We start from the raw sequence: 23,027 nt of genomic DNA, 5'->3' as shown, positions 1-23,027 counted from the left end.
CTTGTTTAAAGCTGGATAAGTTGCGGAACAATGAGGACAGTGGTGCTTATGGTTTTTGGATTGGCTTTTGCGATGGCCGTTCCGGGTTCTGGGACTCAAGATGTTTTGCGTTGATTCTGCTGCTAAATCATCGGCACACGTATTATTTGCCACGATCACAGGGTGATGTTTTTGATCCTGAGAGATAGATTGCAAAGAAATTCTTTTATCCTGCTCATGATCCAGAACATCATTTGTTGTTTGCAGCTCATGCTGCTCATCGTCCTCTTCGTACTCTGATTTGATTGCAATTGGATTTTCTTCTGCCTCGAATAAATCATCAGGTATGTGGCCACAACATTCATATGTACTATTTGCTTGATGAACAGTAAAACACTTCTGTTTCAAGTGCAAATGCTTTGCTGCATCCGGTGAGGAAACTTCGGTTTTAATTGACAATTCTGTCCCAACCATTTGTTCGGCAGAGTGGTCCTTCGCTGTGTTCTGCTGTTCGATAAATTCATCCACCGTATCATTGTTTTCTTTGCATTGCCAGCGAAACAGATTCATCTTTTTCAAACGCGCTTCGCACATCGTGCACAAATACGATGGAACTCCTGGTAAGAACTTAATCTGCAAAAATAAGAGTCTCATAGACCAGTTTTTCTTGTGGAACAACGTGCGATGTCTGTTGCTACAATTTTACTACCTGAAGACCGGTGAAATCGTCGTTTGTTAGAGCCTCCAAAGCATTACCCGTTGACCTGCACCATCGACATATTTTTGCGGTTCTGCAAATAATTCACTATTATACCTTTTAATCTTTATTGAACACCAACTTATTCAACACCATCTTCTTTCTAATCACTGCCGAAGCTTCCATTTTTACTGCAATCGTTTATTAAAGCGATTTTGGAGAATGGTCAACTCTGAACTTGTTTATTAAACACAAACTGAGCTCCTTTTGACAATATGGCCCGATTTTTGACAGCTTCTGGGCGTCGACGTTACCTGATGCGTTACGCGTTTCTTACCCCAACGACCGTTACGAACAACGTTTTATTTTGTAACAGCCGGATAAGAGGATGCCAATTGATATGAAATGTTACCACCGAAATATTTCAATTGCGAACATGCTTTTAACGGAAAAGGAGTTCACGTGGCCGTATTTTCTTTCTGGTGAACAATGACACGAATCTTCTGATTCATTACGTTTATTGTTTGCCTCAGAATTTTTTACACACCCATACACGATCAGAGAGATTTCAATATCAACGGAACACTTGCGCCAACCGCAACAAATGCGCGAAATCACACACAGTTAGGGATACTTTGCGGTGAATAAGCTTCGCGTTCGCGTCTCACGAGAGTGGCCATCATCCCAATCTAATCCTTCTCGGTTCACATCGAAAAGTTTGAAAACACACCAACTTTGTTGCCGTGACGGCTTCAGCTGTTCAGGGCTTTACACACTATAATAATCATCACTAGCATAGGTTGGTTTCATGTACTTCTTTTTAACCATTCCATAATCCATTATTCGGGGCTTCAGTTCCTCTCCGGCCCGGGGCTGGGCTGGGATCGCCGGGAACGTGTAAACATTTATTTAGAACTTTCAGAAACTGTTCGCTTTCGTTTGTGTGTTTGTTTTTTGTTGTCGGTATGTGGTTTCGTGTGGTTTTCGTTTGTTTATATGTTTATTCACACATTTATATATGATATTAACGTTCCACCTAAAATTTTTCCTAGTTCTGTTCGACGTTCGTCCTGCCGTTGCATTCGGCCGCCACAGGGATTCAGCCTGCTCGTATGCGTTCGTAAAATTAAATTTAATTTGACAAGCCTTCAACAATCCAACCCCGGATCGTGATCCTCACCACCTTACGGTTACCATCAGCTCTACTCGCGTATTTCATAGTCGATTTATTGTCAGCAGTTTTTTAAGGTGTGTATTGTGTTCTTCTTCTTCACCGGGCGTAAGATCTTTCTCCGTCGATTCACGCTCTTGGGACACAGTATCGCGAGGCCCTTGCGCCCACCCCCGGTTGCGGGAGGGCTAGTGTTTGCCTGCCTTGTGACGTTCTCGTTCTAAGCATAATACTAACATTCACTCTAGGGGCGGATTCTAGGCGCATCCGCTCGCACAGACGGACACACGGAAATCTCAATACTGGCTTGAGATTAATCGACGTTACACACAACCCTCAACAACCACGCATCGGGGCTTCTTTTAATGGGTTTAATCAGCTAACTCAGATTCATGGGTGTTCGATGGTTTGATGGTGTCTTGCGCGAAACGGTGTCGGAGAAACAGGGATGGCCAGTCGGAATACCGTATCGGGTGGGGGATTCGAAGATGGCATTGGCAATTGCCACCAACCAAAAGCCGTCGCTACCGTAGATCACAAATTGTTATATTTTAAACTATAGCATCTTTACTCGCTCTCTCGCTCTCTCTTTCTCCGTTTGCTTCCTACTTTTAAAGAGCCTCCAGCAGCGCGCTCGCGTTTGTTTGTTGAAAAAAGCAAACCGAAACCATAACGGACCGGACAACGGAAAACGAAGGATCGAAATGTACCGGGCGTTTCACCACGGCACGCAGCAGCATTGGCATCAGGGCCAAACCAAAGATTCGGCGAGGCGATCTGCGATCGATGAAACGAGGCGCATCCGGGGCAGTAGAAGTTGTTAAATAAGGGAAGCCTCTCCTAAGAACCGCCACTATTTTGAATAGCCTTGGCGCGCATTCTACGGAGTTGTCCAAGGACGGAGGTGCACCGACCGATCGGTTCGTTTGCCCGCAAAGCACGATCGCTTCTGTTCGATCGCAACCTTCCGCAAAATGGAGGAAGGGTGAATAGACTTTAGAGGAGAGGTACGAGGGTTGTAACGATCTGTTGCCTACGGACTAAGGTGGAGTAGTACTGTGTGTTTGTGGCTGTGTGTGTTGATGCTGCTTGATCGATCGAGCGCCGCCTTAGATCGGGACGTATTTGCCCTGCGGTTTGTAAAACAGCTGACCCTTCGCTAGCCGCTTGGTGATTTCAGACAGCAGGAGACGCTTTTCCTTTTTGATTTTCTGCAACACGCCCTTGTTTTCCTGTGCTCGCCGCGATAGGTAGGGCAGCACTTCGTTGACCGGACCGTACGGGATGTATTTGTAGGCTGAGTAGCCCGCTTGACCTGCGGCGGCACAAGAAAAGAGCACCACCGTCAAGCGTGTGCGGGGTCGAGCGGCATCGACAGTGGTGTCACTTACCGAGCGGGAACGTGATGTAGTCACACATGCCCAGTAATTGACCGAAACAGATCACCTTATCCTCCGGATGGATTCCGATCTCCTGCATTTTCTCGATGGCAAACCGGACCGTGTCCTCGTTGTGCGATGCTACCATGATGGCAATCTTCTTCGGATCCATCTTGGCGTCCTTGAGAATCTGTTGGGCAGCGAAGCGAAGGAAGGTGTAAAAAAAACCACGAGCCTTCCGAACGTTTTTGGCGATACCTACCCTGATTCTTCTGAGACACTCCGTCAGCGTCTTGTGGTACATCTCGGTGGTCGCCTCGAACGACGGGTTCGTGGGATCGTCGTACCCAAGGGCGGCAGCACGGGCTCGCTCCTGCTCGATGTACGCACCGCGCACCAGCTTCGCACCGAAGTAAAAGTTTTGTCGCTTTGCTTGCTCAAGATCAGTGCACACCTGCAAGAAAGCGCTTCAGTCTCTCCGGCCATCTGTTGTGCATCTCGTGTCACGCGGCTTACCTCCTTATACGTATCCTTCAGGTAGCACTGGTACGTGTTGAACACGATGGCCTTTTCCGTGTTGTACTTTCGCATCATTTCGAGCGTGATACGCGAGATGGCCGGTTGGAAATACGTCTGCTCGGCGTCAATCATAATACGCACGTCCAAATCTTGGGCAGTCTGTGGCAGATTGGAGTCACGGCGTTCAGATTAGCACAAAAGAAAGTCTCAACCGGACCACCCTCTCGGCAACCTACCTTGACGATAGTGTTCAAGCGTCGAATCATGTTACGGAACATCTCCTCCTCTTTGGGGGGAATCTTTGAGATCAAACGACGCATCTGTCCGGTGACCGGGTCCGGCACGCGGAACGATTCGCTCAGCTGACAGTCCTCGTTAATGATGCCACTCCACGGGAACAGATGGAGAATGCTGCAAAGCGAAGTGATCGATCGATCGTGTCAGTGGTAAGATGGCAGATCGGTGCGTGCCAATTTCCCTTACCCGTCGTTATCCGAAGTCACTTTCGTGAGGAACTCCTTCACTTCCTTCTTGTCAGCCACATTACCGAGGTAACGCTCGAGATCCTTGATGGTTTTGTGATGTGTCAGGATGTTTCCGGTGCCACCAGCCAGGTCCATCATGTAACGGCGAGCCTGCATAATTACTTCCGACACTTGAAGCTGTAAGAAAAAGGGAAACAAGGCGCGTTAGAATAAGCTGTTGGTTCTGGTGATTGCCGTTCTGTCCACTACTTACTAGCAGCTGTGGCCTACCGAGGGCAGTCAATTTAATGGCCGTAATACCCGTTCCGAAGGTGGCGCCTATGAGAGAGGAGTTGAGAAAAAGGAAAGCAATATTTAATCAAACACCGATCGTCGTCCTCGTCGTCCGTTGTTTTACAGCGGTTTCGAGGTTTGTACTAAAAACCCTCCGACCACTCACGAGTGCAGGCGTGAGTGCCCCTTCGAAGGCGTGAGTGTCCCTCCGAACACTCACTAACACACATGCAAAAGGGTGGGAAAATTTTCCGGCACACCATTTCCAACCTTCATACATAAATCAGCCAATTTTCTCTCGCTTCATCCGCGCGGCGCTAATGGATGTTGGTTGGCCGGAACGACAGGCAAAAGTGGCCATGCCCATCATTTTTGTCCCCCGGAATCATCAACCTGCAGGGTTCCTGCAGGGAGAACCGGTTTCAATTAACTACATTTGCTGCACCGCACCGCATAAATTCTGCGTTCCGAGACGCGTTCTGAATGTTTAAAACGTCTCTTTCGAGCCGCCTTCCTTCTTCGTCCCGCATTCGACCCTCTTCGCTGTACATTCCTGAGGGCTCGTGACGTCAAACAGAACGGCATAATCGGTCCCGTGGTCCGCGGTGTGGCCCTCTCACACACGCCAATGGCGAGCCGGAGGCCGAGACAGGTGCGGCAGAAAAGTTCATCGTCATCAGTACCGGCGCGCGGACAGCACGTGATGCGCTTCGCCGACGCGCGATGGTTCTGCTTCTTGTCCGCCGGCAGCGCAGGTGATGCCGGCCTGGGATAGGACCCGTAACGTGCGCGAAAAATGGGGCCACAAGCTGAGGCCGGCAAGCTATTAATAATTGTTTTGCAAACACTGTCTCTCCCCAAAAACCACGACCGCGGCATAACTATTTTTCGGCACATTCGCCACTGATTCGATTCGATACCCGATTGTGGCAAACACGTTTGGATAGGGTTCTTATTTAATTATTAGCCCCTGCGTAGGGGTCGAGAATCGAAATGGTTTTGGTCCTCTTCCTTCGTTCGTTCTGCAAGCACTCCCAAAAATGATGGCATCCGAATGACCTTCGCTTCTTCGGGGGGCAACCGGTTTGAACCGGTCACTGGTGTGGCCATTTGCTTCCTACATCGTCCTTCTTGGTGATCATGCAAAAAATGATACCTCTTCCAGCCAACGGACAATGAAAGCATAGAAAAGAACAGGAAAACACACGAGCCGTCGAGCCACGATACCGGAACGTGTGCCAGGGGAGAACTCAATTGCGAGTTCGGTGTGCTGTTTGTCGTCACGAGACAAACCGATACGAAAAGTACTAAAGCAAAAACGGCTGCACCGAGTGGCACATTCCTTAGCATACAATTTTTGGTTTAAATACGGCGACATACGGGATGATTGGCACCGAGTGCGGGGGCCAAAAGGGCGTCGTGGTGGACTCGGTTGCGGCGAGACGTTTATTATGCAACGTTAGCAGCATGCAACCACGGCCATTGCGCGCGGTCACCATTTCTTGAGTGGTCAGCAAGAAGCTGCTCTCTGTGCCGCGCCCAATGGCGTATTTTGCTGCCCCGCAGCACGTAGTGATGATGGACAATTGACTGCAGGCAGCGAATTCGGGAGAGCGATCTTCTGCCAGCAAGAAGCAGTATTTTTAGCTAATGCGAGGGAAAAATGCGTTGCCCAGGTTTTGTCTGCACCTGGCATAAGTGCATCGGTGTTTTGTTGCCAATAAGCAGCTCTCGGAGCAGCGGTGGAGATGCCGAAATTCGATAGCAATACCCCGCGAAAACACACAAACCTTTGACGGCATCGAGACACTCGAGGAACGTTTCCATGTTGCGCTCGCAGGTAGCCTCATTGAGATAGAAGTAGGTCCTTGCGCTCTGCACCTTGTAGCGCCGATCGGCGAACGTTTTATCGACGCTGTACTGCGGCAGCGAATCGGCATCGCCGGACAGGTTCGTCCCCGTGGACGACAGTGAAGCTCTGTGGAAGGGAACCAGATGAAGTGAGGTTCGCGGTTCGCTTTCCGCTGGCACCTGACGGGATACAAAACTTACTCGACTTCACGCTTTTCGGCCTCCTCCTGGGACAGATCTTCCTCCACCGAGTAGTCAAGGATGGGTTTCACGCCAAACGAGCGCAATCTTGCGAAAGGGATCGAAATGGCATCCGATTAGTGAAACGATCGTTCGAATGGTTGGCCGTCTTCGGCGGCTTCGTTAGGATTACGGTAACGTTAGTGGAGGTTTAGGCCAAAAACAGGGGTTGTAGGAACGTGGGAACACAGTAACTGATCAAATTAAGTTTAGAAAAAAGGACTAAACACGCAGATAAACGTAATAAAAATATCTTTGCAATACACGTTACGATCGCTACTGGTTTATTGGTAAATGGCAGAAAAAAATATAAGAAAACGAATGTTCGGACACTAAAGATCAACGATTGAGGGGAGCTTCAATAGGGAACCTGATAGGAATTGCCAAATGGAACTTTAGTTTCTTAGGGGAAGTATTGGACGGAACAACACCGACATCGGTGAGACAGATTATGGGCGAGCAGGCCGAGAGAATTATCCGCGCTCCCGAACAGTATGGAAGAGAGAGACAGAGAGACAGAGACAGAGGGAGAGAGCAGTTACAGAGATCGAGACGATATAAGACACCTTGAGAGTGTTGGCACTATCCGGATGCGATCCTCGCCCGCCACAAAATGCCCATAGAACGTTTGCTTCATCAGATAGATGAACAGTTTGTCCCCGAGAACGGCACGCATCAGCTTCATGAGCTGCAACCCCATCCGTCCATCCGTCCAGCCCAGTCCACCCGCCAGCCCGCCCGCCCGACGACGAAGGGTCATTCCATCGTGTGCAGCCGGAGCAGCCAGTTCCGCCAGCGCCGGTGGTCCATATCGATCGGGATCGGGATGAGAGCGTTCGCGCGGCGGCACACAGGTCGGGGGGTGACCGGACCGGGATCGGATACGGGGCGCATTCGGGGGCAAGTCGAAGTCGAGAACCGCATCAAGATCACACACCGGGCCGGACCGCGGGGGTAAAGATTGTAAAGGGGGCAGTAAACAGTGAAGAAAAAACCGCACACCGGAACCGGAAAAAGGAAAGAAGAGATCAAAGAAGACCAACACACACACCCAAAGGACACCGATCAGCGAAATGGGGAAAAAGAGAAGAAAAAAGAGAAAATAAAAACAAACAACGTGATACAAAACGTGTACCAACACAACACACAACAAACAAAAAAGAAAGAGAGAAAAAGAGAGAGAAAAAAAGAGAAAAAAAAATCGCCATTAGAAATACTACGCGGCTACCGGTGTTTGAATGTACCTTTCCAGCGTCGGCACTATCTTGACCTGATCTTCGCCAGCCACAAAATGGCCGTAGAAGGTGTACTTCATCAGCAGCGTAAAGAGCTTTTCGCCGAGCACGGCTTGCGTCACTTTCATGAGCTGAAAACGGGCCGGGTGGGCGTGTGGGCGCACGTGGCCAAGGCGGGAAGAAGCACGTGCGTGTGGTGTTTGGCGTGCAATTTGGTGTGTTCGAGAATGATGGCATTCGGGGAAGATGCGATTTTCCGTTGCAGTTGGCCAATGTTTCCGCCAATGTTTTCGTCGTGTCCAATATCAGGGGTAAAGCCAGAGTGAAGGTTGAATGTGTGCCGCGATGATGAGAGCGAATGCATTGGGCGACGACGGGGATCGATGATCATTGTGGCGTGTTGTTGGTGAAATGCGTTGCCGATTCATTTGTTTGTGTGTGTGTGAATTTGCATCGATCACGACATGCGGTTTGGGACATGCATCGGCCACAGAGCCCAATCATCATCATCCAATTTATTCCAATTTGTACAATTTTTGTTTGGTTGTTGCACCAAAGCACGCAGCGTGAAAGTGTGTACAGCAGCCGGAAGCGCGCAGGAAGATTGGAGCGAGCAACACACACAGGTGGGGACAAATGGGAAACATAGAATGAGAAAGAGAAAACAGAGAGATGTAGAGAGAAAGAGGAAAGTAAACATATTCATTCGTTAGTTACACGGATCACGCAGATGATTGTATTCAGTTTATGATGAAGGATTAATTGAGGTTGATTTGAATGTGAACCCCCCGACAACCCGAACCGTCACCGTGAGCAGACGGTAATAAAAGTACCTCCAGACACGCCCGGGACGACCCGCGGCATCTAAATTCCGTGCGTAGTCGCAATGTCATCTCAAGTTCAGGACACGCATTCAATCGTTGTCTCAAAATTGTCCCCAACCAAAAACGACCGACCGACACCGCCGATCGTAAAATGGTTCGAGTCCTGGACACTGGAGCCGGGCAACTCTAAATAGAGTCTAATGCCGGGCGGCCTGTGGTCACGCGATCGCAACGGCCACACGAATCAAGGTCGGGGCTGTGGAAATTTTATGTCCCTCGTCATTGGTTGAGTGGTTTCGTGGCGTGGCGTGGTTGTTGCCGGATGGCTGCCCAAGTTTCGCAAATTTTTATTGGCGCTCAAGTGGCATAGCAACAGGGTTTATGGATGGCCTTGACCGCGCCCCCGTCAAACTCGAACGCTCCCGAACCCGTTTCAATTGCAAATCTCGTTCGAAAATCTCTGCGTGCCACAAAAAGTACAGTTCATTCAACGGGCGGAAAAGAAGGTTAAAAATAGAGCTAACGTGTACCGCGTGTAGCCCTCAGCCGCTCAGCTGATGCGACGCAGAACCCCGTGAGTCAATAAACCGCCCATTGACGTACGCAGCGGAGCGATCGTGTGCCCCGCCGAGGCCGAATGCATCGCGCTGCGGTGCATTATGCAACGATCCAGTGTGCGGGCGGCACGCAGTGTGCGGCGTTACCGAATGCAACTGGTGGGCTGCCTGGGTCAGGGTAGGGACCTCGGACCCGTTTTGCGTCCATCGCGAGCGGGTGCGCCGGTTCCGCATCTCCGACGACTCGGTAGCGCACTGTCAAGGTCACAACGATTTAGTGCTCTCTAGAAGGGGGTTTACTGGTGGCCGTGTGGTCGTGTTATCATCTGGTCGCCGGCATCTTGATGCGCCAAGATATATTATCTCTTGAGATTGGAGTTCCCTACAAGTAAATTGTTTAATAAAAGTTTATAAAACAGTTCACCAGTTGAATAGTTTAGCCAGAGGCAGCAGTTGTACAGTTCTGATAACAATTGAATAAATAAACGAGATCGATAGGAGGCCCAAAAATGTGGCAGCTTGAGTGGCAACACTCAACTTGACACAAACGTCGAGACGATCGCAAGGCGTGTGCAATGAAAGCAAACATCCGTGACGAGCTCTCTAGATCCCGTCGGATCCCTTTACTTATCCGCACAGCATCAGCACCAGACCACACAGTCTGCGACGCCACACGAGTGACAATGTTTCACACCGTCACCCGCCAGTCGCACCGGTTTTAATTAGAGCCGATTATTAGAGATTGCGCGTACGAACCGTGCGCACACGTGACCGACCGTCCGACCGTCCGACCGACACAGTCCGGCGGTCGCTCGATAATTTGGCTTTCCATTAGCACGGTTTGGGACTGTTGGGGCCGGATTTTCGGAGTCCGGCTCCGGCGACTTCTTGCTCCAGGTGACATTGAGGTACGGCGATGCACGGTGACGCCGTTCACGCCTTAGCCCATTGTTCCTGCGTGTCGCCTGTGTCCCTGTTTGCCGTTCACCTTATCGTCACTTAGCTACCGGAGGCGAAAGTTGCTCTGCTTTTCGTAATCCGCGTCAACGTTTGTTGCAAATAACAGTCGGTCCGTCGGCATGTGACACCATCCTCCCCTTCCGGCCATTTCGAAAGCCGCCGTAGACTCGTGCTAATTCCTCTGCTCCGCGTCCGGTGAAACGGCGATTTGGTGATCGGTGCGCGGTTGCCGAAATCTATTTTCTGCCGCCCTGCCAAAGGGTGTACCCTTTAGGATTGATCTGTGATCCTTGTCAGCTGTTCAACCGCGTTCACGGTAACAGACCCTGTGGGTGAAAACGTGATCGTGATCGTAAATATAGCCGCCCACAAGCCCCCCACATACACACACCATCAGCGCGGTAGATTTCGAGATCTTCTTGGCTCGATGCCGTGGTTGCCGGTTAGAAAGTTGCCAGCGTTCGTTCGGGGTGTGGTTGTCTGTTGTTGCCACAGGCGGGACGCTAAAATTGAACGTGACAAGCCACAAGACAAACTGTCGGGGATCCGTGCCATTGAAATCGAAAGCCATCGTGCGGCTAAACTGCGGCACGTGCGTGCGTTTCCAGCGACCGATCGCACCGATATTAATTGGTTTCATGGCGAAAGTCGGGCACCTAAACCCCGACAAGTGCGCAATCAACTCTTGAAGCGGACACTTCAAGTTGATACTATTCTAAGAGGAAGCCGAAGCCTATCCCCTTCCAAAATTAACCCCCTTTATGGTGGACAATTCAAAGCAGTGCACTTCGTACGGCTTCTAGAGACACGCTTTCTGCGCGTGATAAAGAAATCCACCAAATTAGTACATGGAGATGCGTTTGTGTGGACCATTTTGGGCGGAATTGAACGAGACATGACGTCAGCTCGGTGTCAGGACCAGTGAATGACCTGGTACCAATATGGAACGGGCACTGGTACTATTTGGAACGTGTCCATATGTAAATTAGGTCCCCACACGGCATGGATGAAAGGATAATTTTAGCATAATTATCAGTCGACCTCCAACGGAATCACCCATCGAGTAAATGTAGACCGACAGGGACCGACGAATATACCATCCGCACATCCGGGGCGCCAGGTTGGAGCCGGAAACAGCATGACACACCCTCGCGGTCGCGACTGACTGACTGACCGAGGGATCAATTAAAAACAAGCAATTTTCTACAATTTATCGTTCACTTCGTTGCGTCGCCCAACGTCGTCGTGTCGGGCGCGGAATGATTTATGCGAAGTGCAGTTTTAGCTACGATCGACGCATTGGAAAGGCCTTTTTCCAGCGAAAAACATTAGCTAATTGCCCACGTCTGTCTGGCGAACGGTAAATATTTGAAATTCCATCCACCACGTTGGAGTAGGCGGTGGGCATGGCAACCTTTGCTCTTACGCGGATTGCGTTTCAAGACACGGCGCGCGCTACTGACCGCCCGTATCGTTTTCCTTCACACTTCTTTGAACCGTATCCGACTTTTCTTCCCGTTGCTCTTTGGCGTGACCGAGAGTTAGTTTGAAATTAACTATTGAGACACGAGACTCTGCAGGAGTGTTAACGGACAACCACAGAAGTAGTAGGCGCGCGGTTGATCGACAGGTCATTTTCCGCGACCGTGCCACGAGTTTTTTTTGGGTGAGGAAAACATGTTTTTGTCCCCTCAATTCGTACCATGTCCCAAAACGCACGGGGCGACCCATTCGTCATCGGCGGCGGCAACCGGCAGCTAACAATCTGTGCGGTGGTGGTGTTGGCCGAACGATGATCTAGAAAGACGAAAAACAAACCACGATCCCGTGCCACGGCCCACAGTGTATCACACATTGGCGAATAGTTGCCGAACCGCGGTGTGTTGGCGGTGATAAATTTAGCTTCCTCGCGATTCTTCGAACCGAATGTGGTCGAGCCGGCGGAGCACCGTTCCTGGTTGGGCACGGTTGGCTTCTGGCACGGTGAACTGCGATTAGGCAACTACCGCGCGGGATTGTTACTAACTAGCGACGGGCTACAACGTAGCACGGTAGAGATGACTCGCAACGAAAGAAGTGTATTCGTCGTCCAAAATATCTGAAAAATTTTCCCCAATGGCTCGAGAATGCCGTTCGTGACATAAGCGAACGAAGCAGTCGACTAATACCCTTTACGCCAGATATCGAATTTCCAACAAGCCTATCGATTAGCCCAAGTAAACGGTTCACTGTCGCCCGTGGCAACGCGCTCGCGTCAACAGTTTTGCCGGATCTACACACTGGGGTTCGCGTCGAGGCTTTGCAACATTTTAGCGACAACATGCAATTGCCAGCAGGGAAAGGTTGGCGATTATGCAACGTCGCCTTCTCAGCAACCCATTTCCCGAAAGGATCTCAACGGGGATTGTTTTCAGCTCTAAAATGTACATATTCGGTGCCTGCTAAACATATACTCGTTCGGGTTCGAGTTGGACTTCGAGTTGGTAAATCTTTGCCACTTCAAAGGTGACGGTTTCCGCGTTGTCGGGTTCGATGGTTGGATGTTAGTGGCTAAAATTCGAATAAATACACAATGATCAGAATGTATGCGGAATGTTGCGCCGAGTGCAAGCGTAAAAGTTTTTCTACGTTCGCATTTTGCTGGCTGATTGAAGAGGCCGATAGGCCTACAACAGCGGGGTCTTCCCAGGACCCCTCCCAGTGCTTGTTGTAAGGTAGCAACGCCGGACCGGGGGCTCGTCTGCGATAAACCTTACCCGCATGTTGTTCTCCACCAGAAACTCGGACGAGCACAGGACGTACACGAGGTACGCACGGATCAGTTCGAAGGTGGTTTTGCTCTTGAACGCCGCATTCGGATCGTTGAACCCGACATCCAGCGGGTCACGGGCCGGCGGACTGCTGGAGGGGTTGTTGTCCTGCTGCTGGTGGTGGGCCGCGCTGGCCCTTACTCCTGCCGGTGTGTCCGCTGCCACCGAGGTCGAGCGCCATCGTCGCGCTTCGGCACCGGCGGCCGCCGGTCCGTGAGCTTCCAGGGCGTGCAGTCGGTGGTTGAGAGCGGCCAGCAGGGCACTGGGCAGACGGGCACCGGCCGCCTGGCCATACTGTCGCAGGAACTGCTCCGATCGTGAGTACGTTTGGCACCGGCCACCGATGGCGCTGGACGCCGAGGGACTGGTCACCTTGCGGGGCACCAGCCCATTGCAACGCGAGACCGTACGCAGGAAGGCCATGGGTGGCCGTTCAGGAAGGATCAAAGGAGCGACTTGGCAAACGCGATCTGGCACTTCCTGTCCTGTGCTAGCGTGGACGATTCTCCGCAACACAGGCACACACACCGCACAGCGCTAGCAAATCACGGCAGACAACAAGGACGATCTCTCACACCGGAACGGAGCACGTGCACACACTGCTATCACTGGCGCGCTCTCTCTCTCTCTCGCGCGCGCAGGATAACGGCACAGGACGCAAATACTCCAGGAGCTCCAAGTAGGCAGCGAGTCCTTGCTTCACAGACACAGCGCTGCGCTCGCACCAACACACTCAACACGACGCACTTCGCGCGGCACCGTTCTGTCACAAACTCCAGGGGAGCAAAAAAAACGTCGCCAGGACCACGAAGCTCTGCGCCGGTTTTTTTTGTTGTTGTTGAGGCGTGGAAAATTTGCACCGAGCACACACTGAAGAGACTGAATATGGTGGAATAGAACAGAAGATTAAAACATTTCGCACATTTTTGCAGCCGAACGGAGAGATCCGAACTTTGCACTGAACTCGGACATTCCGCGCGCAGTTCGCAAGAATATTCTCGTCCTACTGTGGACGCGCCGGCCGCGGGGAACCCGGGGCGGGGGAAATGGATTACACAATCCTCGGGTGTGCAACTATTCGCACGCACACACACACAAACACACACAGGCAGAAGAGGGCACGTATGCACACACATGCGCACATACCACACACGCCAAACAAGAAGCAGTAGCAGCAAAAATTACGTAAACGACGATACTTTCAATATTGTTTGCCGACTCCAAAGGACTTTTCCAGAGTTCCAGTTACAGTTTGCGGCGATGGCAGGAAAAAGAAAACCAAATGGAAACCGAAGCATAGCAGATTTTCACAGCCTTGTCGCGCACTTGCAGCGCAAATTTACCAACTTTTTTTCCAGAAGACACAACCGGAGCACTTCGATCGTCGTTCGAACCGGAACGAATGCTTTCAACCCGTACACCGAGAGAATAGACAAAATGTTCTCAATTGACAGAAACAGAACACACAAATCCCTTTAACACGGTCCAGAATACCTCGGCGGCTGCGATACGGAGAACCTGCACGAAATCGCTTCAACCGGAACACAATTCAATAAAACTGAGCAGATAGTCGATAATTTACCGCACGCACGTTCTCGTTCTTCCCCGACGAAAGTCAAAAATATTTTAACGGGAAAAATTTACCCTTTACCGTGTGCAATGGTTCAAATTTGATTTCTGACTAACTAACCTCACTTTGAATTGTAGAACCTTACTATGAGATCCACAAACTAAAACAAAATTCCTGTGAGGAGCCACACGGAGCGAAACGAAACATAACATAACAAAATTTGATACTTAATCGGTAAGCATGTGTCAATATAATAAAAATTTATAGGTAAAATTAAAAAAACTTCACAAATAAGAACTTACGCTTATCCTTACGTTTATAAACAAACGCTCGTTGTTACGTGTTATGTGTTATAGTTATGCACCGTGTGGCTCCCCAGTGAGATCCACAAACTAAAACAAAATTTCTCAGTGCGAACCCAATTTGACAAACTTACTCACTTTTTTGGTTCAAATTCTCATTCTCACTCTTCTCACAAGAGAATTCTTCTCACTTTTATGGACATTTTCTCACTTTGTCCGTACTTTCCCGAACTTTTCCGAATGCGTTCCCGAACATTTCCCGAACTAATCTCTTGTACTAATTGTACTAACACATGGTGGTCAAAAATGTGTGCACTTTTTCATTTGGTTAAAAAAATAAAACGGCTGAATATTTTTCGATATTATATTATATAATATATTTTGGACATAAATGTGAAGCCTTTCAAATAAAAGTTCAAGCATCGAAAAATATTCAGCCGGTTTTGTTTTATAACCAAATGAAAAAGTGCACGCGTTTTTGACCACCCTTGATTTCGACATTGATTTGATTGCGGAACTCAACGGCGATGAAACGGCGATCTCGTTTGGAACAGAGAAATGGATAGTGCTGAAAGCTAATTACTCTTTCGATCAAATAACTGCGCGTAAGACGTTAACGGCGGTTAGATTCGTATTCGCTTTATTTTACTATTTTTATATTTTGTTACAAGTTTTTTGTTGGCTATCGTTTATTGTTTCACACATATGCAGTAGTTGCATTGCTTCGCGGCACTAAATAGTGCAACCATTGTGTGTGCGAAGTGTGTTTCTGTTCTGTTGTAAGAAGTTTAACTTGGTGCTTCCTCTCGCCGTGACTTCGTATCGTTTCGTTCCCTTGTTTGCTGTCTTTGTCCTTGCGCGCGTAGTCTGCGGCGACTTCTCATCTCACAGGATGTTACGGAAAGGCGTTGGCCAAAATGATACGGGTAGGAGCAACACTGATGACGGCGGACGGAAAGCTATGAAATAAAGCCGCCGTTAAGAATGTATCATAACGGAAAAGAAGCCCTCGTTTGCGCAGGTTCGAAGCAACGGCAACGGCACTCGTTAGTTTTGATTCCAGGTTCCAGGCATAGAATTAAACATAGTTTGCGTACGGTTTGTACCATTTTGTTTCCAATGGGAAAATTTGTTGCACAGTTATGGAAGCTTGATTCCCAGAACATATTCATAAGAAAATTTTCGCTCTGTACCACCCACCCCTACAGTAACGCATTCATCATTATACATTTCCGCCTTTCACAGTGCATAGGAATGTCACTGCCGGTCCTCCCATCGGTTTCACCACCGTTCAAACGTCGACAGTATACTTTCAAATTGTTTAATCCTGCCACCAGTGGGTCATTTAGAGAAAAACGATAGCTTTCATTCAAATTCAGTAGTCCGAATCTAATGCGAAAAATATTCAATATACTTCAAAGAGTAGACGGCCTCCAATCTCTTCTCGGCGTTATCAGTACCGCGGCGTCGCCTCCTCGGATATTCTTGATCTTTCGTTTCCCACTTTAGTTAGAAGATCGACAGCGAACTCATCGACCTGTTTGGCAACGGCACTAAGAGCAGTCCGCCCGCTTCGCTTAACTACGTGTCGCCCTCTTGCATCACTACCACTTCATCCTCTTTTGAATGTGAGTGCGTGTTTTGTGTCTGCTAAATGTTACTGAAAGGACTAAAGTGTGGCATACCCAGAGCACGGTCGGTGCTAACACACCCGTTGCCCAATGGTGGCGCGCAATTGATCGTGTACACAATTATTTTACTGTAATAATGATGATTAGCCTAAGTGACATTTTTCGATACCATTTTACTCTGTTTCAAACACCATAACCTCTTCTCTCATTGCAAGATCGACTGCTTACGACTGCTGCTAATAATATATGCATATATATCTATATATCATACATAGTTTATACTTCCTTTGTGAAGGATGAAAAACACAATAACGTTTGGCCAACTCCTACTAGCTGCCCGCTCTCAGAGTAGCTAGTGTTCCTATCCTGGCAGCTGTTACCGTGCTGAGTGTGTTGTACGCAACGGCACTACCAGGAATTATCAAAAAAACAAACGCCGCTCGCCAGCCACAATAGCGAGACGTCCACAAACGGGACTTTCGATGGAAAGTAGTAGCTTCTGAAGGATGATGCTGTCCTTCTCCCGATTATTTGAATCCTACTGACGGTTATTGCAATAACTGTGTTTGTTCTGCTAGTTCTTCCATAATTTACCATGTATCGATCTCGACAGGACATTTTTAAGTAGCCAACTCTTCGTCGTAGCCAATAAACTAGGGAAAGTAACGTGTAACTGACATGGTTTGTAGCTGGGTGTCTATTCCGAGAGCCTTTCCGCGGCTGTTGCGGCACAACATTGGATCAACAACTGCTGGCAAAGGTATTGTGCTCGTGGGGTAATAAATCGGCAAAGGACACCCAGTACAGGTTAGGTGTCGGTAACCATCGCCGACCGAATAAGATGACGCACATCGACAACACTGATGGTGATGATGGTGATGATGGTATGGGCAAGGACAGCGACAGCAGGAAACGGGGCTAGTCGATAAAACTTTGCTCGACGCAGGCTTTCACTCGTTTCTCGTACTCTCTGCGATTTTCTTTGTAGAGTTGGGCGGCCATTGAATTGGCTGGCGAGTTGGGATTTGGATCGCTTAGTAATGACTGTGGGAGAGCAGAAGAAGAAGGGAGCGAAAATCAATAAGTACCGCTCGCCACATCCACAGAGCAAGGTGTCACTAGAATTCTAACCTGAATCGATGTAAGAATGGCCGACACGTCATACGTGGGGCTCCATCTGTTTTGCAAAATGTCCAAACAGATTCCACCGTCGGCGTACACGTTTGGATGGAACATTTTCGACACGAACCGCACCGTCGGCGGCTTGTTCGGGTACTCCTCGGTGAACTCTATCGTCAGCTTAAATGTGCCATCCTCGAAGGGTGTGTCATGTGGACCAAAAATCACAGCATTCCAGATCATTATATTGTTGTCGGTCGGTGCACCGGACACCCCGGTCGGTGGATCCTCCTGCAGCCTGTGGAAGAAATGTGCGGCCAATGAGTGTTACGAACGACAGAAGGTTTGAGTACAAATATTCGCATTTAAATAAAGAGATGCGGCAATGAGAAGGGACTGATCCATCGCTTATTGGTTTATTATTTACGTTTAACCCACCCGCTTCGGGTTATCAATGTTACTTGTTAGGCGTATCCAGGTGTCATGGATTTGTGCCCGGGGTAGGCCCCGCCGGACAGAAGGGTGGTCCCACACACATTGCACAATAGATGCAGATTGGGTGCAGTGAGATGCAAACGGCACAAATCACGGCCGAAGCCTCTCCGGTCAAGTTCGAATCGATAATCTTGCACCACGTGGTCACACATGATCACGCCGCATCAATAGAAGGTTATCACTGCCGCTGGGAATAATAATGCCAGTTCGAAATATTGCCCACATCGCCACTATCGCCGCTTTCGCGTATCGCTGAGCCTTCAGTAAGTCAACTGCAGGATGACACTGAACGAGCATAAGCTGATAGGAGCTGTACTTGACTTAAAGGCGTGTTGCAGTGATAGGGATCAAGCCTGCGCAAGTCCTTACAGCTGTCGATCTGCGCATTTAGGGAAGGTTTTGACCGCTTAATGCTTCATTTTGTTCGGGTTGAACGATTAACCTTTCCTACAATTAAATGTAAAAAGCTCCTGTCCACAGCGTATCCAGATGGGTTCATTGCGTCAATTAACATGCCGATTGCATTCAACAAGATATGCAAATATGCCATAATTCCTGCGTACTTTAACTCCGGTGTTGACCGGTGCTTTAGCTTGCATTTCATTCCAAGGACGCGTCAGGTCTGCGCTCCCCCCCGTGGGAACGATATTCTTTTTCCAACATTTCTTTTAACATCAGCTGCTTCAAGGTCCTCTGCAACAAAATAATAAGCAAGCTAACCATTAGTGATTCACGTGCACAATGAACCCAACCGAGAGGCGAATCCAATCAAACGGAACAACCGGGACCGATACTGAACCGTGTGTGTGTGTCCGCGAAGCAACAACGCCTACTATACAATTCGACGAAAATTCACCATCCTCTGAGTTCAGCTTCCCGATAGTGAACCATCTTCATGTGGCGTTCTCGCGAAACACTCGCTTATATGCACCGTCCGCTGAGGATGGTGTTGGTGGTGGCTGCACATATATACACAACAGTGTTTAGACTACGAAAATAAACTTTTTCGTAATCTAGGACTAAGTGCTCTTCTTCTCTTTTTTCATTTTCCTCACCCGTTGAGAGTGAAACGACGAAGATACGCGAACCGCCAAGGAATTGCTATTTTTTCGCGGCCAACCTCCATCTGGGAATTCGGAGGTGGCGTTTCGCCTGCACAGGAAGGAGACGTGGGTTTGAAAAAAGTGGTTCATTTTAACGTTTTGGTGTCAGTGTGTCTATGCCAAACGCTTGCGGTAGAGGTAATGGCGTGCACAAGATGCACGATCAGCAGGCCGTGTTTCACTTTCGCAGCAGTAGCGGCGGATCAACGCACGAAAAGTATTTGTCAAATTATTTGCGTCACAAGCTCGACTGTCAAAAGCAAAATAATGATTTTATTTGATTGTATTAAAACCAAACGGTTGGCTAATAGCCACTCAAAGGATAATACAGCCGCATATTCCGGTGTCCTTAGACGCTTTTCGCACTAGAAGAGCGCAGCAGTTTGTGTTGTTGTGTGTACTTCGTCGTACGCACACAGCGCTGTTCACAGTTCGCCAAATCGCCAGGCACACGTACACCAATCCAAGGGCATCCATGTTAGGTCCGTATTCTAAGCGACATTTACTACAAGGTCGAATGCTCCTCTTCAAACAAAAAACCCCCTGATCAGCGTCCCCCGTTATATCCCTTCAAGTATTTCGGCGTGTTTGGTGGTTTGTCTACGTTCGGTATTATTTTTAAAACACGCTTCATACACCACGCCACCAAGCCCGCGAGCTTCGCAACATCCTGTGTGTTGGTGTTGGATCGAATTCCTGCCGCTGCCGAGCAAGCAAACTTGTGAAACTACCAAAGGATTCCCTATAAAAGAACCCCTGAGCACGAGCAGGGCTGGCTGGAGAATTTACGACACTGTCATGACAACCCTTCCGTTGGTGGCACCGCCTGTTTTGCATGTTTGGCATGTCAACGACATAAAAATGGTTTTTGCAACCGAGCGACTAGCACGATGGAAGAGATTATATAAAAAGCTGAAAATTCGTCACGCTGGATTAAACTGTGGCCGTGGGGCAGGTTTAGATGTATGATCGCACTCGTCTAGTCGGGGTGGTCGGTACACATTACCTTTTGAAATCTCTCATCAATCTTCTGCGAGCTGGAGTGGACATTTTCCGGGCTGAGCTTGGGGATTGAGGTGCGTGCGAATGTGTGCTGCTGATTTACTGTCGTTGCTTCCTGCGATCGAAGATGTTTCGCAGCCGACTTCGATGGTTTCTTCCGGTTTACCCCACTAACAATACTTCTCGAACGGTCGGATGGTCGCCTCTCTTTCGCTCACTCGCGTTTTCCGTTCCGGGCCGTCTCTGGTGTGGTGTGGAGCGGAGAAGGTGTGAGCGAGACGGTGCACTGCAAGATTTTCTTCCTATTTTGGGGTTGAGGGCACCGATCGAACGGCCAACGCTCCCACTTTGCAACGGGGAAGCTGCAAATTTCTTTTGTCTATCGCGAGCTGGCGATGACTGGCGAAGAAAAACAGTTCTGATGAATGGCGTTGGTTCGCTTCGTGTGCAGTGTCCGCTGCAACAGTTCTGGTTTTCAATCACAACCAACCCACCGACAAGGCGATTCTGCGTTTATCACACCTTTTACATAAGCCGCGGACGACGCTTTTGCGCGGCTTCCAGGGGTTTCCTTGAGCCCCCGAACACTTTCAGGAAATTTTTCACAAAACACACATACACACACCGACAGGCAACAGCATGCGCGGGTCGAGGAAAAGTGAACTCAATAGAAAATAATAACACACAATGAGCCAAATCGTAGCACGACGCCCCAAAGGAAAGCCAGGCTGGCCAGGCTCGGAGCGATGGGTCGAAAAAAGGAAGAAAACCACTGGTTTTTCCTCGCTTTGTCGCTGCGCCACGACTCAGTACTGCGTGTTTACTCTACTTCGACGAACTAAACGCTAAATATCACAAAAGTTTGCACGAGATTGGCAGCTCGCAGATTGGCATGCCTACGATGACGACGATGTGCGATGATGCGCCTGATCAACACATTTTTCGCGGACTGCTCTTTTGATACGAAAGTAACGTGTTGCAACCTCCTCTCGTTCCGTGTTGCCCTTTTCTAGCGCTGGGTAAAAAGTTGACTAATTGTCCGAGTCATAGAAAAACCAGATTGCGTGAGAAAGAGCGAAGCTGTGTGACGTTTGCTGACAGCAAGCAAGCCTCATTTTCACCGGGCTGCCACGGGAAGCATGGCCAATCAAAGGATAGTTTTAACATTTTCGACTGGGTATGGAAGTGATTTACGGGTTTCTAGCAAATTCCACAATGTTCTGCGTTGGACAAAAACGCATTTGCCTTTTGGTTTTGGAAGTTAATGAAAATAATAGTTGGGTTGCTGTCTTTCGTTTGAAATTTCACTTTTATTTAGCAAAAATATTGTATGTTGGATTGTTACTCGGACGGCGTGAATTCACTTCAGTCAGCCAACTAAACCTATGTTTCTATGTCAAAGTGTATAAAATGTGTTTTGTGCTTAACATCTAGTTCCTTATACATTTTGTACCATCGTAATGGGAATTGAAACGTGATTAGGAGATTCTGCTTAACTACAATGCTAGCAACTTAGACGTGTCACCATTGATAATTGGTGAAAAAGCACCATCAAAATGGTGGACGTTAGCCCTTGAGTACTGGATTGAAAAATGCTTAAAAACATATCTGAATACATTTGGAAGTTTATGCTAATGATACGAGCGCCTGCCTTTCCCTAAGGCATCAGCAACTCTATGTTTGGAGACTGAAGATTCACGAAGATCTGATACTGCGAGTAGACGCACATCCAGCAATAAATCTGCGAATGACAAACGAGCCGGTAATTTAAACATTCTTAAATGTAACATAAAAAATGAAGAGACATACATTATAAGCCATCCAAAACCACAGAATGAGACTCGAGAGTGTTTGTTGAAGCTGCGTGATAAAAGATCCAGAAATTAGTAGCTGTGTACTCCCCATTCGGTTGATACTCTTCACTTACGTAAATATAGTATCCTCCGATTAGCCACAAACCAAACACGAACTGGAACAGGATGGCAACACCGAAAAGAAGCAACCATGGTAGCATCCAACCACGGTAGGTGGTTTTCAGCGAATAGCAAATTCCTCCGGAGGACAAAATCAGCAGCAAGAGGTAGAAGATAAAAAATCCCCCCACGACCTGCATCGAATCACGGATGTCTGTCTCAAACAACGGAGAGTACAACTGGGACGAATCGCCTCCGAGCAGCATGTAAGTAATCTAACCAAACGGGCATAACAAACTCAAATGATTAAATGCATTGAGGTCCTCGTCGCATTCCTTACCATCGTAATCAGTACGATCGAAGTAGCCACAGTGTAGGCTGCTACGGCGTAGCTTCCCGTCTTTACGGAGTTGGTCCAAATACACGGAGACCAGCAAGATTCCAGCCAAACCATTGTAAAGCTTTACGAGCTGAAAATAAATGGCAAACACAATTAACACAAACCAAAAACTCTTCGCACGCCAGCAGACATGAAACGTCATTATGGGCATATCAATGGCAAAGGCACGCCCATCTCAGCATCCCGAAAAATAACCTACATGAAGGACCAAATGTTAGCAGATTTTTAACTCTTTAACAACTCCCTGGTGCAAACCGGCTTTGTCCGCAGTAAGATCAAATTTAGGTGTGGAATAAAGCAGAAAGTAATGTATAAATTGTTACACCTAAATCGGGGACACGAAAGCGCAACGCAAACAAATAACAAAACTTTAATCAAGAGCGCGGTTGTTCATGCTGTCAGTTGCTTTCGATGACAATTACCACTGACAGCAAGCTAACGGGGGGTAAGAAATGAATCCAAAATGTTTTATCTTGCTTCCTCGACACCCAACGAAATAATGCATTTTTGAT

General features: G+C 48.5%; 3 protein-coding genes across 6 annotated transcripts; all 3 read right to left on the bottom strand.

Moving 5' to 3' along the window:
- Positions 1–1,186: 1,186 nt before the first annotated feature.
- On the bottom strand, positions 1,187–14,595 carry LOC128274533 (proline dehydrogenase 1, mitochondrial). 2 transcript variants are annotated; one of them, XM_053012762.1, is made up of 12 exons: positions 14,475–14,595; positions 12,927–13,859; positions 7,839–7,960; positions 6,556–6,642; positions 6,294–6,481; positions 4,484–4,548; positions 4,229–4,407; positions 3,982–4,156; positions 3,743–3,904; positions 3,489–3,680; positions 3,239–3,416; positions 1,187–3,162 (listed from the first exon to the last, which is right to left on the bottom strand). In XM_053012762.1, the coding sequence occupies exons 2-12, from the start codon at positions 13,401–13,403 to the stop codon at positions 2,957–2,959; spliced, it is 2,031 nt and encodes a 676-aa protein (XP_052868722.1). In that variant the 5' UTR covers positions 13,404–13,859; positions 14,475–14,595; the 3' UTR covers positions 1,187–2,956. The 2 variants fall into 2 exon arrangements, with proteins under 2 accessions (XP_052868722.1, XP_052868721.1); XM_053012761.1 differs by lacking the exon at positions 7,839–7,960 and adding an exon at positions 7,161–7,282.
- Positions 14,596–15,476: 881 nt separating this feature from the next.
- LOC128274730 (ubiquitin-conjugating enzyme E2-17 kDa) lies at positions 15,477–21,213 on the bottom strand. Of its 3 annotated transcripts, none has more exons than XM_053013026.1 (4): positions 20,697–21,213; positions 20,207–20,620; positions 17,615–17,900; positions 15,477–17,527 (listed from the first exon to the last, which is right to left on the bottom strand). In XM_053013026.1, the coding sequence occupies exons 2-4, from the start codon at positions 20,248–20,250 to the stop codon at positions 17,402–17,404; spliced, it is 456 nt and encodes a 151-aa protein (XP_052868986.1). In that variant the 5' UTR covers positions 20,251–20,620; positions 20,697–21,213; the 3' UTR covers positions 15,477–17,401. The 3 variants fall into 3 exon arrangements, with proteins under 3 accessions (XP_052868986.1, XP_052868985.1, XP_052868987.1); XM_053013025.1 differs by having other exon boundaries at positions 20,207–20,601; XM_053013027.1 differs by having other exon boundaries at positions 20,207–20,601; positions 20,725–21,213.
- A 327-nt stretch (positions 21,214–21,540) lies between these two features.
- On the bottom strand, positions 21,541–22,879 carry LOC128273286 (uncharacterized). Its single transcript, XM_053011222.1, has 5 exons — positions 22,715–22,879; positions 22,456–22,585; positions 22,130–22,390; positions 22,012–22,062; positions 21,541–21,943 (listed from the first exon to the last, which is right to left on the bottom strand). Exons 2-5 carry the CDS (start codon positions 22,567–22,569, stop codon positions 21,860–21,862), a joined length of 510 nt encoding a protein of 169 aa, XP_052867182.1. The 5' UTR covers positions 22,570–22,585; positions 22,715–22,879; the 3' UTR covers positions 21,541–21,859.
- Positions 22,880–23,027: the final 148 nt, after the last annotated feature.

The sequence above is a fragment of the Anopheles cruzii genome, chromosome 3 (assembly GCF_943734635.1).
Source record: "Anopheles cruzii chromosome 3, idAnoCruzAS_RS32_06, whole genome shotgun sequence".
Taxonomy (NCBI): Eukaryota; Metazoa; Arthropoda; class Insecta; order Diptera; family Culicidae; genus Anopheles; species Anopheles cruzii.
This window is presented reverse-complemented; position numbering and strand designations above follow the sequence as displayed.

Coding starts and splice junctions, on each gene's coding strand:
- LOC128274533 (XM_053012762.1), bottom strand. CDS start 13,403: ATGGCCTTCCTGCGTACGGTCTCGCGTTGCAATGGGCTGGTGCCCCGC. Junction 4,157..4,228: donor GTGACTTCGGATAACGACGG/GTAAGGGAAATT, acceptor TTCGCTTTGCAG/CATTCTCCATCTGTTCCCGT. Junction 3,905..3,981: donor GCTTGAACACTATCGTCAAG/GTAGGTTGCCGA, acceptor AATCTGCCACAG/ACTGCCCAAGATTTGGACGT.
- LOC128274730 (XM_053013026.1), bottom strand. CDS start 20,250: ATGTCCACTCCAGCTCGCAGAAGATTGATGAGAGATTTCAAAAG. Junction 17,901..20,206: donor TTGATGAGAGATTTCAAAAG/GTAATGTGTACC, acceptor TTTCTTCCACAG/GCTGCAGGAGGATCCACCGA. Junction 17,528..17,614: donor CCATTCTTACATCGATTCAG/GTTAGAATTCTA, acceptor GCTCTCCCACAG/TCATTACTAAGCGATCCAAA.
- LOC128273286 (XM_053011222.1), bottom strand. CDS start 22,569: ATGGTTTGGCTGGAATCTTGCTGGTCTCCGTGTATTTGGACCAACTCC. Junction 22,391..22,455: donor CGATCGTACTGATTACGATG/GTAAGGAATGCG, acceptor CCGTTTGGTTAG/ATTACTTACATGCTGCTCGG. Junction 21,944..22,011: donor GGTTTTGGATGGCTTATAAT/GTATGTCTCTTC, acceptor TGTCATTCGCAG/ATTTATTGCTGGATGTGCGT.